Raw genomic sequence first — 16455 nt, forward strand, 5'->3', positions numbered from 1 at the left:
GCGCAATGTAAACCTGTTTTGTCTGATAGTGCTTACACTACAGCTACGACAGTGTGTACGCGTTTTGCAAAACTGTAGCCATATCATTTATTTATTTTTGCTATATTTTGTTGTTGGTGAGGCTTTTGCTGACAATAATAAAATAAACAAAAAAAAACAAAACAATGTTTTGACCAGTGATGGTCTTGTGCTTGTTTATTCAAATGAAGTCGCTCTTCACTATCATATCAGTTTGTAGCGATTGGACTGACATTGTATTGTCAATATTGCTTCAGCGTCAGGTTGTTATTCCCGCTTTCATAAAGTCACACACATCCGCCTCGCTCCAGGATGGTGGTGGCGTATGCATAGAGTAAATTGATCCTGACACTTGATGTGATGAAACTCGGGAGAGAAGCCTAACAAGACAGATGTGTCAGAAGGAAGGGCCTGAGCGATGATGTCGACAGTGAGGAATGATATTACGAAATTATGCGGGTAAGGGTGTTGGGACAAGCTGTAACACATTGGCCCGCTGACACCGTCTCACAAAATGTGACTCAAATCAGAGGGAAACATTGTTCTCTCTTGACACGCTCCACAAGGAGGGTAAGCCACAAAAGGTCATTGCTAAAGAAGCTGCTTGTTCACCGAGTGCTGTATCCAAGCATATTCATAGAAAGTTGAGTGGAAGGAAAAAGTGTGGTAGGAAAAGGTGCACCAGCAAAAGGGATAACCCCAGCCTTGAGAGGTTTGTCAAGCAACATCCATTCAAGAATTTGGGGGAGCTTCACAAGGAGTGGACTGAGGCTGGAGTCAGCGCATCAAGAGCCACTACGCACAGACGAATCCTAGGCACGGGCTACAAATGTCGCATTCCCTGTGTCAAGCCACTCCTGAACCAGAGACAACGTCAGAAGCGTCTTACCTGACCTGTGGAGAAAAATAACTGGACTGTTGCTCAGTGGTCCAAAGTCCTCTTTTCAGATGAAAGTACATCTTGCATGTCATTTTGAAATCAAGGTCCCAGAGTCTGGAGGAAAAGTGAGGAGGCACAGAATCCACATTGCTTGAAGACCAGTGTGACGTTTCCACAGTCAGTGATGATTTGGGCTGCCATGTCATCTGCTGGTGTTGCTCCACTGTGTTTTCTGAAGTCCACGGTCAACACAGCCATCTACCAGGCAATTTTAGAGCACTTCATGCTTCCTTCTGCTGACAAGCTTTATGGAGATGCTGATGCTGGAGATGCTCATTTTCCAGCAGGACTTGGCAGCTGCCCACACTGCCAAAGGTACCAAAAGTTTCTTCAATGACCATGGTGTTACTGTGCTTGATTGGCCAGCAAACTCGCCTGATCTGAACCCCATGGAGAATCTATGGGGTATTGTCAAGGGGAAGATGAGAGACACCAGACCCAACAATGCAGATGACCTGAAGGCTGCTATCAAAGCAACCTGGGCTTCCATTACACCTGAGCAGTGCCACAGGCTGATCGTCTCCATGCCACGCCGCATTGATGCAGTAACTCATGCTAAGGTAACCAAGTATTGAGTGCATAGAAATAAACATACTTTTCAGAAGCCTGACATTTGTTTAAAATATCCTTTTTTTAAATTTTTATTGATCTTAAGTAGTGTTCAAATTTTCTGAGACACTGAATTTTGGGTTTTCATTATCTATAGCCACAATCATCAAAATTTCAAGAAATAAAGGCTTGAAATATTTCACTTATTTGTAATGAATCTATATAACATATGGGTTTCACTTTCTGAAATGAGTGACAAAAAATATTGAACTTTTTCATGATATTCTAATTTTATGAGATATACCTGTATATACTGATGATGTGTCCAGAGGCATCAGCAGATGTATTTACACAGCGAAAACCCTGAGTCATCAGTGACAGCCAGGAAGACTGGATGACAACCATGAACAGTGTGGGGACTACTGGAGAGTCAGTGACAGCTCGGAGAGACGGCAACCGGGGAAGAAGGGGCTGGCAACCCAATCTGTGTCCTCTGAGAGGAGGACCCCCAACTAAGCTACCATGAACCGAAAGGAAAGATACCCCAAGGGGCGCCCGACGGGGGGGGTAGGATGAGCACCCCAGTCAGATGGACACAACTGTAAGAGATCCAGGCAACGGACAAACGACTGAGCATGCAGTGTACATGTGGTAAAGTCTGCAAGAACACCCCCGGCTTGAAGATCCACCGAGCGAAGATGGAGTGTTCAGTGGGAGCAGAAGCAAAACAACACACAGGCGTGAGACGCAGGAGGGGCCAGGCCCGGAGTCACCCCATAGTTCCCGGAACCCGAAGTGTTGTCGACTAATCCCCCGAGCATTAAGTTGGACCGGAGGCGGATTAAATGGCCTGCAGCTACCATGACGTCCCGTGGAAGCAGTTTGATGACGATGTCGACCAAATTCTGGAGGCAACGGCGAAGGGAGGGGCCGGCCAGAAACTTCATGCCATGACAACGATCATTGTCACTATCGCAGCTGTACGGTTCGGCAAGATGGAGAGGAAAGGCTCCGGAACATGTTACTCAAACAACCAGAGAGGAAGGAGGGAGGAGATGAAAGCCCTGAAGTCCCAGCACAAGGTGGCAGGAGAAAAGGAACGCATGGCCTCGCCCAGTTAATGTGCATCCTACGGAAGAAGATCAAAGTTCTCCGCCCGGCAGAGTGGCATCGGAGGCGGCGACGCGAGAGGGCACGTAAACGAGCTGCCTTTATCGCCAACTCCTTCAAGTTCCCTAAAGACCTGTCGGGGCAAAAGCGCAGCGGGAAACTCGCCTCCTCGCAGGAGGACAGAGACCAACATCTTACACAGACCTACTGTACAGTGACCCCGAAAGAGATCAGGAGCTGGGAGCAACATCTTCTCATCAACATCTTCATAGATCCCCCTGAACCGGAAGTGCAGTTTGACATGTCAGAGCTGCAGCTGAAGGAAGCCAGAGGGGTCGTCCGCAGACAAGTGCTAGCTCTGCTCCAGGACCAAGTGGTCCTTCGTACAAAGTGTACAAGAACTGTCCCAAACTCCTACTGCGCCTATGGAAAATCCTGCGAGTCTTCTGGAGAAAAGGGAAGATCCCAGATCAATGGCGAGTGGCTGAAGGGGTGTGGATCCCGAAGGAGGAAAACTCAACCCAGATAGACCAGTTCCGCATCATCTGCCTGCTGTGTGTTGAGGCGAAGATCTTCTTCGGTGCCATTTCCAAGCGGCTGTGCACCTACCTGAAAAGGAACACCTACACAACACATGGAACATACTGGCGTGGTGACACAGCTAATTCGCAACCTGTCAGTGTTATGGCTTGACCTGGCAAACGCTTTCAGCTCCATTCCACCTAAGCTAGTCTGTTGAAACATCATGTCCCTAGCAGGTGTAGAGACCTCATCGCTGATTACTAAAACAACTTCAGGATGAGGGTCTCTTCAGGAGCAACTACATCTAGTTGGCACAAGGTGGAGGTAGAGCTGGTGGTCTAGTAATGTAAAGGTTGCTGGTTCGATCCCAGGCTCCTCCTGCTAGCATGCTGTAGTGTCCTTGAGCAAGACACTTAACCCCTAATTGCTCCTGATGGCTGCGTCCGTCGGCGTTTAAATAATTGTAAGTTGCTTTGGATAAAAGTGTCTGCTAAATGACTAAATCTAAATCAGTCAACCTGTACTGAGTTGGATGGCTGGCTGAAATCCGTGGATAAGCCCGGCGTATCTGGAAAGTTCAAAGCCTAGGTCTATTAACATGGCATTCTTCCCAGCATCCTGTGGCCCCTTCTCGTCTATGCCGTCCCAATCTCTACAGTCGAGACCTTAGAGAGGAAGGCCAGCAACCACCTCTGGAGATGGCTTGGACTACCAAGGAGCCTGAGCAGCATCTTTGGCCAGAGCCTTCAGCCGTTTAGGCATCGAGGGAGAGAGAAAGAGGAGAGCCATCCGCAGTCCCACCGAAGCGGCAGAGAGGGCCTCAAGATGGCTGTGGCTCAAGAGAGGAGAACAGTGGAGACATGGTAGTTAGTTAGACATCTGGCATCACCAGATGTATTTACAGTGTGTGTGTGTGTGTGTGTGTGTGTATATATATATATATATTACATGCGCTGACTGCAGCCTCAGTCCACTCCTTGTGAAGCTCCCCCAAATTCTTGAATGGATGTTGCTTGACAATCCTCTCGAGGCTGCGGTTATCCCTTTTGCTGGTGCACCTTTTCCTACCACACTTTTTCCTTCCACTCAACTTTCGATGAATATGCTTGGATACAGCACTCGGTGAACAAGCAGCCTCTTTAGCCATGACCTTTTGTGGCTTACCCTCCTTGTGGAGCGTGTCAATCTTCTGGACATGTGTCGAGTCAGCAGTCTTCCCCATGATGGTGTAGCCTACTGACCCAGACTGAGAGACCATTTCAAGGCCCAGGAAACCTTTGCAGGTGTTTGGAGTTCATTACCTGATGAGGGTGTGACACCATGACTTTCCAATGTTGTACTTTTTCACAATATTCAAATTTTCCGAGGCACTGAATTTTGGGTTTTCATTATCTACAGCCACAATCCTCAACGTTTCAAGAAATAAAGGCTTGAAATATTTCACGCCACGTGTAATGAATCTATATAACATATGGGTTTCACTTTCTGAAATGAGTGCCAAAAAAATTTAACTTTTTCATGATATTCTAATTTTATGAGATATACCAGTATATATGTATATGCGTGTATACATATATAATATATACGTATATATGAATATATATATGTATTTATGTATATATGTGTGTGTATATATATATATGTATGTATGTGTTTATGTATATGTATGTATGTATGTATATATGTATATATACATATATATGTGTGTGTGTGTATATATACTGTATATATATGTATGTGTATATATATGTGTTTATATATGTATGTATGTGTGTGTATATATAATTATATATATATATATATATATATGTATACTGTATGTGTGTAGAATATATATGTATGTATGTATAAATTACATGAAATGGGAAGTTTGCCACACCTGTTGAAAAAGCCAGTGAAATTGTAGATGACGTCATCATCATCGTGTGTGTGTGTGTGTGTGTGTGTGTGCGTGTGCGCGTGTGCGCGTGTATATAGTCATTATTACGCATTCTCCAACGAAGGAAGGACCCTGGGACAATCCCGCGACCCCACGTTGAGAAACCATGTTCTAATTTGTGCATATCTCAAGGTGTGTGTGTTTTATTTGTTCTTTTACCCTTTTGGGAAGGGACTTAGTAGTAGTTTACATGTGTGATGTTACTTATATCCTCACGCACATGAGATTACGATGGAAGGAAAATAATCAGTAACAAAGTAAGATTTGAAGAGGCTGAGGCTTCGTGTGAAGAGACAACACAAAACACTTTTCCTGAGAGATGTTGCAATAGTGGTTACTGTGCGTAGGCTCCATTTCCTTCAAAATCACAACAAATTGATATTTTTGCTGTCAACGGACATGTGGCCATTATAAAAAGAAAGTCACTCAAAGCAGCCATATACAGTATAATACGTTTTCCACAGTGTTGTTAACAATACAGCACAGGTGCGAATGTGTTTCCAGAATCTAGAATTCTGGACGTAGCTCGCCGAAAGCGCAGGTGGCCACCTGCGGCATTCCTTCTGGGGTTTGCGCCGTGACGTCACGCTGTCTTACGTCACTCCGGCCGCGCTCCTTCCCTTTTTCTCGCGCTGCGCGTCGCGCCGCCCGGCACTGGCTGAAGGTCTCTCCTGCGGAATGGAGGAGGCAGGTCCACGGGCAGCAGGCGGAACCAGACGCTGCTTCCACTGACGCAGGGCAAACGTTTATTCTTTCTTATAAATACAGGTAAATTGAGCTTTGGTCAAACTTTACTTTGTTCTCTTTATTTTGTTTTGCTGTTGTTCTTTTTATTGCGTCAGCACCGGCATGTCGCTATCATCTCCTGGGTTAAAGTGGCAAGTACTGCACTGTATATCTAGTTGTTTTATTTATCTGTTATTGTTTGCGAAGCGTTCGACTTGACAATGAACTTTCATTGGTTGATTGATTCGCTGATGTTTTGTAGTTCAGATCCATTAGAAACAATAAATGGAAGGAGGAAATCACTTAAAAAATGAAAGGAAATATTCGGAGAGTTATTGACAAAACTCAAGAAAGGAGCCCAAGTAATTTTAAAAAGCAATAAAGCAGTCGCCAATCTGAGTGAACCAGAGCCTCTGTCGTTCCACGTTTATATTAGAATTCTAAAATAGATTTTATATGTCAGAAGATATATAAAATCTTCATCTTGTACTTTGTATGCTTTGTATACTTTATACTTTGTGTTGTATGCTTTTTTTTACTTTAGAGACGGTAACAAGGCAATTTGTTGTTTGTGATGTACAATGTCATTTGGAAGGTTTTTCGTTTGATTTAACTCGGTTCAACATACTTCTAGTGTACCTTCAGTATGGTGGTAGCCTGCAGGAATGGCAGTGTGCGTTTTTTACGAGTGTGACTTTGAGTTTACATGCGTTTTGAATAATCTGCTTCCAGCGAAATCGTTTTGATTTCTCTTGTCTTACCACAGTGTGGTGGATTGGATTCCAAATTCTACAGAATGGTTGTTGTTGCCCTGGCTGACTTTGTGGCTTCTTCCGCAGACTTCCCGCCAAGATGGCCAATCAAACCCAGTGCTACTATGACCAGGAGATGAGTTTTTTTTACAACAACAGCAACCAGAAGAAGAACGAGTGGGACTCCACCCAGCTCATCCTCGTTCAGGTGGTGGGCTCGCTGTTCTGCTGCTTCATCCTCATCTCCAACGCCATGGTCATCACCGCCATCATCACCAACAGGAGGTTCCACTACCCCTTCTACTATCTCCTCGCCAATCTCGCGGCGTCCGACTTCCTCGCCGGCATTGCGTACATTTACCTCATGTTTAACACCGGCGCGGTGTCCAGGGAGCTGACGGTGAACGGCTACTTCATACGCCAAGGTCTCCTGGACACCAGCCTCTCGGCGTCGCTGGCCAACCTGCTGGTGATCGCTCTGGAGCGCTACATCTCCGTGATGAAATGGAAGGTCCACAGCAACCTGACCAAGAGGAGGGTGACGCTGCTCATCGTGCTGGTGTGGGCCGTCTCCATCTTCATGGGGGCCGTGCCCAGCCTGGGCTGGAACTGCATCTGCAATCTGCGGGACTGCTCCCAGCTGGCCCCCATCTTCAGCCGGAGCTACCTGATCTTCTGGTCGGTGTCCAACCTGGTGCTGTTCCTGGTCATGGTCTCCATCTACGTGAGGATCTACGTCTACGTCAAGAGGAAGACGTCGGTGCTGACTCCGCACACCAGTGGCTCCATCAACCGCAAGCGGACGCCGATCAAGCTCATCAAGACGGTCATGACTGTGCTCGGTAAGTATCGAGAACCGCAACAGAAACAACACCCACGGAGCACTAATGTGATGAGAGAGTCCAGAGTCTGAATGTTCCCCTGAAATAGTGAGTTATGAATTATAACGTCACACGTCAAAGTTCATCGGTGCTCGCGGACCAGTCACAAAGTTCCAGTAACTCACTGAGTCACTGCCTAGTACAGTGGACCACATACAGTAGTTTACCTCGGAGGAGTTACCAGAAGGTAAGCAGCACACTTAAACCTTTGTTAAATATTATTCTGTCAATCCAGGGTAAGCATGCGCTCGGTAATTGTGTTTAGCGCCTGCCAGTAATCCCATAAACATGAATAAATTTTGCCCTCTCGAGTCGAACCGAAAGCCAAAAACACTTGTCACCAGTTCTAACAGTGAGATGGAAACAAATTCCCCCGTTTCTGCCGCGCCGATTCCCTTTGTCAAATTTGTCCAAACAAACCAGTCACTTTGTTTTGAGCACTCACACTTAGAATTGGAATAACAACTCATTTTGCGCGACAAATTATAGGTTTCCCCGAATTGGGAGAGTGTGTGTGGACTCTGGAAAAGCCAAAGTTTCCTTTTGGTCCCGTCGTCAACTTATATTCCGGATAAGGCAGGAAAACGACAGATGTCCTGTTCAGGGCCCCTTTTCTTGGATGAACATGCCTTAGAAACGGGATATAGTGTCGTTCATACACAATACCCAGATGCTGCCCCTCGCCCCCTCCCTCTCTGTCACGTCAGCTGAGATCGCTGTCAGAAGTCAAAGGTGTGAAATACCTTTTGTCTTTTACAAAGGTTTTATCAAGCTACAGCATGTGACATCCATAGTGATTTATACATAGATAGATAGATATTATATAGCTAATGAAACAAACCTAACAGTGAACTAGAAAGATGAACCTTAACCCAATGAACTGAAGAACCTGAACCCGATGCGGTAACTCTGCCGAAAAGTCTTCAGTCTTTGCTCTTCGTCGATCTGCTTCCCTGGCCAAACAGCTGGATACTGAGCGTAAGGAGCTGTCTTGTCTCTTCTTGGCCCCGCTGTGTAATTATGTTTCCCTGCAAAGGACACTGAAGACTGCACGGTCTGCACGGTCTTCGTCGTAGAGATCCCCCCCCGCCCCCCCCCCTAAAAAAAATAAAAAAAATAAAAATAAAAGGACATAGTTGAGGGCTCGGAGCGAAACCAGTCTGCAAACGCTCTCAGATGCCTCGCCGTCCCCGTTTTGTTTTTTTTTGCCGAGTGAACTCTCGCTTCCCTGGTGGTTTCTCAGATTTCCCAGGGACCATTGTTGTGGCACCATTGTTGTGGTCAAACTGTGTCTGCCGGGGATATCGTTCATTTTATTATTATATTTTCGAGCGCAAGCGAAACCTTTGATCCGTGTCGCCGTTTCATGAACAAATCCCTCCACTGACAAGATATTACTCAATTGGTGCTGCAAGCACTAATGACAAGACACAACAAGACATTTGTTGCTTTGAAAAACGGAAAATCGAATTACTCGCACATTGTGATGTGTTGTTGGTGAAGGCGCATGACACTTCATGTATGCTTTTTGTACTTATTGTAAGTCTGTCTGCTCAGTGATCTAATGGTGTAAATCATATGCATGCCAGTAATAAACTTGACTGGGGATGTTCAAATAATGTAAGGCCCAGGAAAATGGAAAATAAAGGAAAACCCAAGAGCGAATGCCCCCCCAAAAGGTTTCTGTATAAAAAGGTGTTTTGAGATTCCACAGAGGGAGGAAATGCTGCAGGGAGGCAATGGAAGCAAATCGGAAAACCCCTCACTCGGAAGTGTCAGAAGCAGGACGCCGAGGCCATTTGGTGGCATTTTTACGCCCCAAAAAAAAAGTAATTGCAAACCAGTTCAACCAGTTCAGAGGTTTTGTCGTCACTAATATCCAATGTACTACAATGCCTCCAGGTGAATTGAATGAATAAGTACGCAATGTGGGGTATGAAAAGAGAGATTTTTCGAGAGAGAGAGAGAGAGAGAGAGAGAGAGAGAGAGAGAGAGAGAGAGAGAGAGAGAGAGAGAGAGAGAGAGAGAGAGAGAGAGAGAGAGAGAGAGAGAGAGAGAGAGAGAGAGAGAGAGAGAGAGAGAGAGAGAGAGAGAGAGAGAGAGACGGTTGTTGCAGATTCTAACAGCACAAGTAATCCATGAGTAAACATGCGTCGGCTTGCAAATCTTCCATTCAAATCAACCCATTGTTCAATAATTTGGCTGGTATTTTGAGTCCACGCAAGAAGACAATCAACAACCTCTGTACTATAAAAGACCCGAGAAATTCGGCTCTTGGTCTTAAAAGTATGACCCCTATGTTTTACAGCCTTTTTTTTTTTTTTTTTTTAATATGTATGTATAAATCAATACTTCCTTACAGGAACTAAAGGAACACATGTCAGAAACATGCGCAAATTTGAAACCCAGATGTTTATTTTGTTTCTTTTTCTCAGTTTAAGATTACAGGGAGGGAAAGTACACATTTAAATGGAGGAAATACATCACAAACTGCCAGTGGGACCCCATTTGATGAGGTTGGACTGTAAAATCTAGGGAGGCTTTTTTTTTTTTTTTTTTTTTTTTTTTTCTTCCCCCCCCTGCTTGCACTCCACATGATGATAAAAAGTGCTAGACTTGTTTTCGGCCATTTTCCCATCTGTGTGTGTGTGTGTGTGTGCGTGTGTGTGTGTGTGTGTGTGTGTGCGTGTGTGTGTGTGTGTGTGTGTGTGTGTGTGTGTGAGAACGAAGGAGAGCTCATGTTGGTTCTGCTCGTGTTATCAGACGTGCGGAGACAAGTTACGACTCGTGCCTTCCTCTCAGTTCCCCTCAGACACCTCTGAAATGAGTGACTAACTTATTTGGGGTATTTGCCATTATTGTGCAAATATAATTGTCCTTCTTACAATTGTTTTTGTTTTTTTTACCACCGTAAATAGTCTGGGTTCTAGTCTAGAACCAGTAAATCACTGGTTAGAATAGAGGACAACCTTAAATCATGTGGCAATAACCAGTTGGTTCGCTGTTTGGGAAGTTATTCAACGTGGTGTATGCTCGTTAATAACTAAAACTTCGTGCAGATTCACTGGTTCCACATTTATATACATCATTAAATCAGCTCTGGAAATATATTTGATGGGGCAATGTAAACTAGAGGTGATCTCGTTCGAGGCCAGAAGATCTAGACAATTCTAATCCCTGTATTTGGGAAGGTAAAGGTAGATGACTAAACATTCAATAACTGCTGTAAAGGACACCCTTTGGTGTTGCTTAGTGGTGGTCAAGAAAATGCTGATTTCTCTGCATTGGAAAAAGTTACAGTAAATAGAGTGAAACCGTCTAACGACATCCGTTCTTGGTTCAAAAATGTTCCTTCAGGCGCCTTTGTGATCTGCTGGACCCCCGGCCTGGTGGTTCTCCTCCTGGACGGCCTTCACTGCGAGAAATGCAAAGTGATGGTCTTTAAACGCTGGCTGCTGCTCCTGGCCGTCCTGAACTCTGTCATGAACCCGTGCATCTACTCCTACAAGGACGAGGAGATGTGGGCAACCTTTAAGAACCTCATCCGCTGCGTGGGCAACGGCACGCGCCGCCAGAGGTCGTCCAAGGCCAACGCCAGGCCGCTCAGCTCGGCCCAGGAGACCGGCACCAGCCAGCCGCCCTCCGAGGAGACCAGGAGCGACGACCAGGGCATGCTCAACACCTGAGGACCGGGAGAACCTGCGGTAACTCGGGAGGTTCTCAGGTTCCTTCCTAAGAAGCAGTTGTCCCGTCTCTGGCCGGGCTCAGGTCCCCCGTCAGCGCCCGCTGGACCTCAGGAGGTCATCGTTTCTTCAGGGTGACTGGACTGACCTACAAGGGACTTGAAGTGGTCCTGGACTATTGACCAATTTCTAAGCACTGGTTATACCCAAAGTAGATTCAGGGATGCATTTCTTTTTTTTTTTTTTAAGCTCCTGTTCATGTTTAATGGGGTATGTGTACCGCTGGTTTTTGTGTTTTTCAACACATTCCAGTTGGTCGTTGGAATTTGAAGGAGCGCCATTGGTCTACCGTTGGTCGAAGGATTATAATATGAAGAACCCTGAATTACATTTCTTAGATGAGTTCAAAGCCCCCCAAAAAAGTGTTTATTGGCTTGTCATTACTACCCTACTGTTAATTCTTGTGGTACTCGTGCCATAATATTCAGGAACTTTTTAGTGAGGTACAACAAGACTGCAATCATAGCTATGCAGTTTTTATTGAAATATTTGTTTTTTTTTTTACCTGAATTATTATGCTGTAAAACCACTGTACTGTATATTTCTATTTATGCATCCTTCAGATATTGTAACCGAGCAGTGATACAATTAATTTTGTATGAAAACCGGGTTTTGTGATGCTATCCCATTACGTCGGTGTCGTCGTTCCTATTATAGTTCAATTTGGGCAATCTCAAATTCATCCCCCATCAACAGTTTGTTGCGTGTAGGGAAGGTGAAGTAATTCTTTCCCTCCCATCTCTGCAATCAGCATCTCTCTCTTTCTCAAACACACCACAACTCAAACAAACAGACAAATTCCCAAACAGCCCTACTTGAACCGGCAGCAAACCTGTTCTTCCTGCGGTGGCATTTTCTTTTTCCACTCTCCGGCTGTTTGATTGGTCCGCCGTGGCTCTGACGAAACAGCTGCTCTCGCCCCCCGGAACACGCACGCAGGGGGTTGTAAAATGGCGATGTTGCAACAGTGTGGATTCCTGTGGGAGGTACAGTCTTTGTGCCAGCGATCCTGTAGGATAGGACTGCAACCGACTGAAGCACCACGCCCCGCCACCCTTGCTTAGCCTACGGGCAACAGCGCCATGAATCATTGACAGGGTTAAAGTAAAATGGGACTCCTCAACCTGCTGTACAGTATTTATGCTATTTTAACCACACCTGTAAAGAAATGACATCATTAAAGTCCTTTTTGTTGTTGTTTTTTTACTTTGTACAACTTTATCTTGCCGTGTGAGAATCTTTTGTCATCGGTGCTGTCGTCCAGGAAAATCTTTTTTTTTTTTTTTTTTCTGTGTCCGGCCAATTTCATGCCTTTGGTCCTTGTCTCCTCATACTTTCTCACATTGAGTGGAGTTTTAGTTGCAGCTACACGTCTTGGGGAAATAAAGCTTTGAGCTGGAGTGTTCTTCAGCAGGATTATTCAATTTGTGTTTGAATATTTGACATTTAAAAACAAGGTTGTTTTTAAGTCAGTATATAAAATTGACAAAGAAAAGGTAAACACATTGAACTCTTTCAGTTTGTTTTCTTTTTCTCTCCTAACTATTTAGGTCATATTATCAAACATCCACATTTTTATATAGAAACAACAAACAATTTGTCTTATAATTCTAGGCTGTCCACCTTGTTAAATAACTTGCAAGGCTTCATTACAACAGCATAAATACATATATTAAATAATGCATAATCAATTAATAATTATAAATAAACTGTTCAATAATAATAATAATAAATATTGAAATGATATGCCAAAATGAAAAAAATTGCACGCTTATTATCAACATTTTTCAAGAAGAACCGCCGCCTGAAATTTCATTTGTTGAAGTGTCGTCGAATTCAGGATGAATAACTGTTTAAATCACAATGAATCTATGACCTTTGGATTCCTCACAGTCAATCAAGTGGTTGACGTAAACCCTTGAGGAACAAAATACTTCAGTTAATGGACGCTGGAAATAGACTCATGTTAGAGTTTGCCGGTGGTTTGGTAATAACTTCAAGTGTTGCGGAAGGCTCCCAGGGCCACTTGAAATCTATGCCTCGGTCAAATAGGCTGTTTTCTTTATTTAGACCTTGAAAGCTAATGTCTTGATGGAGTTGAACTTTTTAGGCTAAAATTTCGATCTTGCTTCCCGATTTGTTCAGGTGACACTGTTTGATCTTTGCAACCACACGGTCCTTTCTGTTTCCTTTTCCTCTCACACAGTCAATAATAATAATTTATGGCTTTACCATCCATCCATCCATCCATCTATCCATCATCCATCCATCCATCCCCCCATCCCCCATCCATCCATCAATCCATCCATCCCCCATCCCCCATCCATCCATCCACTTATCCCCCCATCCATCCTTCCATACATCCATCCATTGATCTATCCATCCACCCACCCATCCAGCCTTCCATCCACCCATCCATTCATCTATCCATCCACAGATCCATCCATCCTCCCATCCACCCACCCATCCATCCAGCCCCCATCCAACCATCAATCCATCCATCTATCCATACATACATACATACATACATACATCAATCCATCCAGGTATCCATCATCCATCCATCCATCCATCCATCTATCCATACATACATACATACATACATACATCCATGTATCCATCCATCCATCCATACATACATCAATCCATCCAGGTATCCATCATCCATCCATCCATCCATCTATCCATACATACATACATACATACATCCATCCATGTATCCATCCATCCATCCATACATACATACATACATATATATATACAGTATATCTATCCATCTACCTATCTATCCATCCATCATCTATTATGAACTCTTAACATCTTGTTACACGTTACGCATTTACATTTTCCTAAAATATAAACTTTTGGATTGGATGGCCGGCCAGGTTTTGTAGAGTGTGATGCTCCACATGATTTGTCCTCCCGGGCCGGTCAAGGTGAGCTGAGGCACCTTATGAAGGAAAGAGCCCATCGAGCAGCGCTGATTGGAGAGCCTCTTCCAACTGATTGAACAAATTGGACGGCCTTCAGTAATGGAAAGCAGGACACACGGGAAGAGAGAGCGAGAGAGGAAAAAAATAAAAATACATCACATGTTCACACATACACACATAAACACGCACACTTTTACTGACTCCGTGGGAGAGTGGAGCGCAGCTCAGTCCTCGGATGCTACAGGGATGGCTGTGGTCACCGTTCAGCTTCTCTTGACGCTCTCATTCCTCCACCTCTTTCTCTTTCTGGTAAGTGGATGAAATAATGTGTTTGATTGATATATTGACTTATTCATTACTCCACACAGTCCAAGAGCCACACACCCGTTTTTTAAAGTTCCACCTGTTCAGTAGCTGCACAATGCATTCGGCAACACAAGCGCAGGCAGGGGAGCTAGGGGTCCGAATGGGAAAGATTAACATAATATTCTTACAATCACATTTGGGGACTAAATAGCCACCACGGTTGGAATCAGAGAGATAACGCTTACATTTTGCCCTCTCCCTGTGGACCCTGCTGCCTTTTGTTGCGGTGTCAGAAACACATGTGTCTGCATTTACAGTGTGCGTCATGTCACTGTATATTCTCACTTACACCCTGCACCACATTCACTTTGGATCAGGGCTATTTTTCTATGGGAAATACTGTGAGATTTTACTCGTTTTTGTTTTTGTTTAGTTTTTTTTTCTCCAGACTGGATTCTAAATTTTTGAATTAAAAGTGTGTTATTGCTTTGTTGTTTTGCTATGGATGGATAAATTATGGATCATTTAGATTATGCCGGGGGGGCGTCGTTATTGGGTTAAATCTTTTTTCTTCAGAGGAACTCACAAGGATTTTTTTTTTTTGGCATTATTTTTAAAGAATTGTGCACGCTTGTTCAAACACTATTGAGCAGCCGCACATGCATATAGAATAGTTTGCCGTCTCTCCTCCAGGAAGTGAATGGCTGGCACGACTTGGACAACAGGGAGTACGACTGTTGGCCAATCGATAACCCAAACGACTACAACATGATAAGCTGTGGAGGTCAGTGGGTTTGGTTTCCTAACCGCCGGTTTTACAAGACTGTAATGTAAAAAAAAAAAAAAAAAAAAAAAAAAAAGCTGAAATTTGGTACATTATGGTACATGTATGTGATGATATGACTGTGGTAACTGGTGGATTCCTAGACCTGGTTTAAGGAAGTTCCGTGGTGGTTTATTCAATTCTAGTGAATTGAGGGCGGGTTTCGCAGACAGGGTTTAATCTAAACCAGGACTGAACTAATCCTTTTAAATTAATCCAGAATTTAAAAGTGCCTTTCTGAGACATTACATTACATTACATTACATTACATTGCTTAATTTAAGATGAATTAGTTCTAGACAAGGAAGTCCTAGACTAAAGTTATTAAGGACTAGCCATGTCCTTCTGTCTGGTCTTTGTCCAGATAATGCATTTTCTCTCTTGTCAAGGTCGACCTGTTGGCCACATCCATTAATCCAATATAAATAATAATAATAATAAAACTGCCTCTGGTCGAGTTTAATTTAAGCCTTCACTTTGACCTCGATTAGCTCTAATCATCCTTCTGGAAATCACTTTTTTTTTTAAACCAAGACTCGGGCATGTCTGAGACGATTTTAAACCATGACTGAGAAAGGCCATTTCAGTTGGTTTCAAATTAAAAGTATGACTTTGTCTGAGATTGGGCCTAATCTGTGCTCTCGAAACCGACCCTTGGTATTAGTTTTAGTGTTTTCCGACATGGGGCTAACTGGGTAAAGCATACTGTGGATTTGGGAATTGAACAAGGTGACCAAGCTATATTGTACACTGATGCTCATGTGCTTGTGTTTACAGACACAACACTTGTGTATTTTCTATTGTTGGTGTGTGGGAGCGTTGCCTGTGAGTCATTCCAGGAGATGGGGGCCATTTGGCCGTCCTATTTTCTCAATTTTTCATAAGGAAGAATCAAATTTATTTTACATTTCATTGTTTAATATTCATGTTAAACTTCCCAAGAAACATTTTTCCCACCTCAGGGACAAAAGCCTTATTTTCACGATCTATTACGCATGCATTATTTGTCACAGGGGGATGTGATGGGGTGGAATATTTCATCCTAAAATGGCCCCCCCACAAGAAAATGGGTTAAATTCATCAGCTAACTCCTAGCAGTAAAATCTCAGTAAATAACATGTTTTTTCATAAATATCACAAATAATTTCCTTACCTAACCTAACTTAGCATACACCGGCGCGATCAAAAATGACAAGACATCAAATTATCAGTA

General features: G+C 43.8%; 1 protein-coding gene across 1 annotated transcript; it reads left to right on the forward strand.

Moving 5' to 3' along the window:
- Positions 1 to 5747: 5747 nt before the first annotated feature.
- On the forward strand, positions 5748 to 11123 carry lpar3 (lysophosphatidic acid receptor 3; the record flags this gene model as incomplete). The annotated part of the gene is made up of 3 exons (XM_080001364.1): positions 5748 to 5846; positions 6644 to 7398; positions 10795 to 11123. Exons 2-3 carry the CDS (start codon positions 6657 to 6659, stop codon positions 11121 to 11123), a joined length of 1071 nt encoding a protein of 356 aa, XP_079857490.1. The 5' UTR covers positions 5748 to 5846; positions 6644 to 6656.
- Positions 11124 to 16455: the final 5332 nt, after the last annotated feature.

This window comes from Zeus faber, assembly GCF_960531495.2.
Source record: "Zeus faber genome assembly, chromosome: 1".
NCBI lineage: Eukaryota > Metazoa > Chordata > Actinopteri > Zeiformes > Zeidae > Zeus > Zeus faber.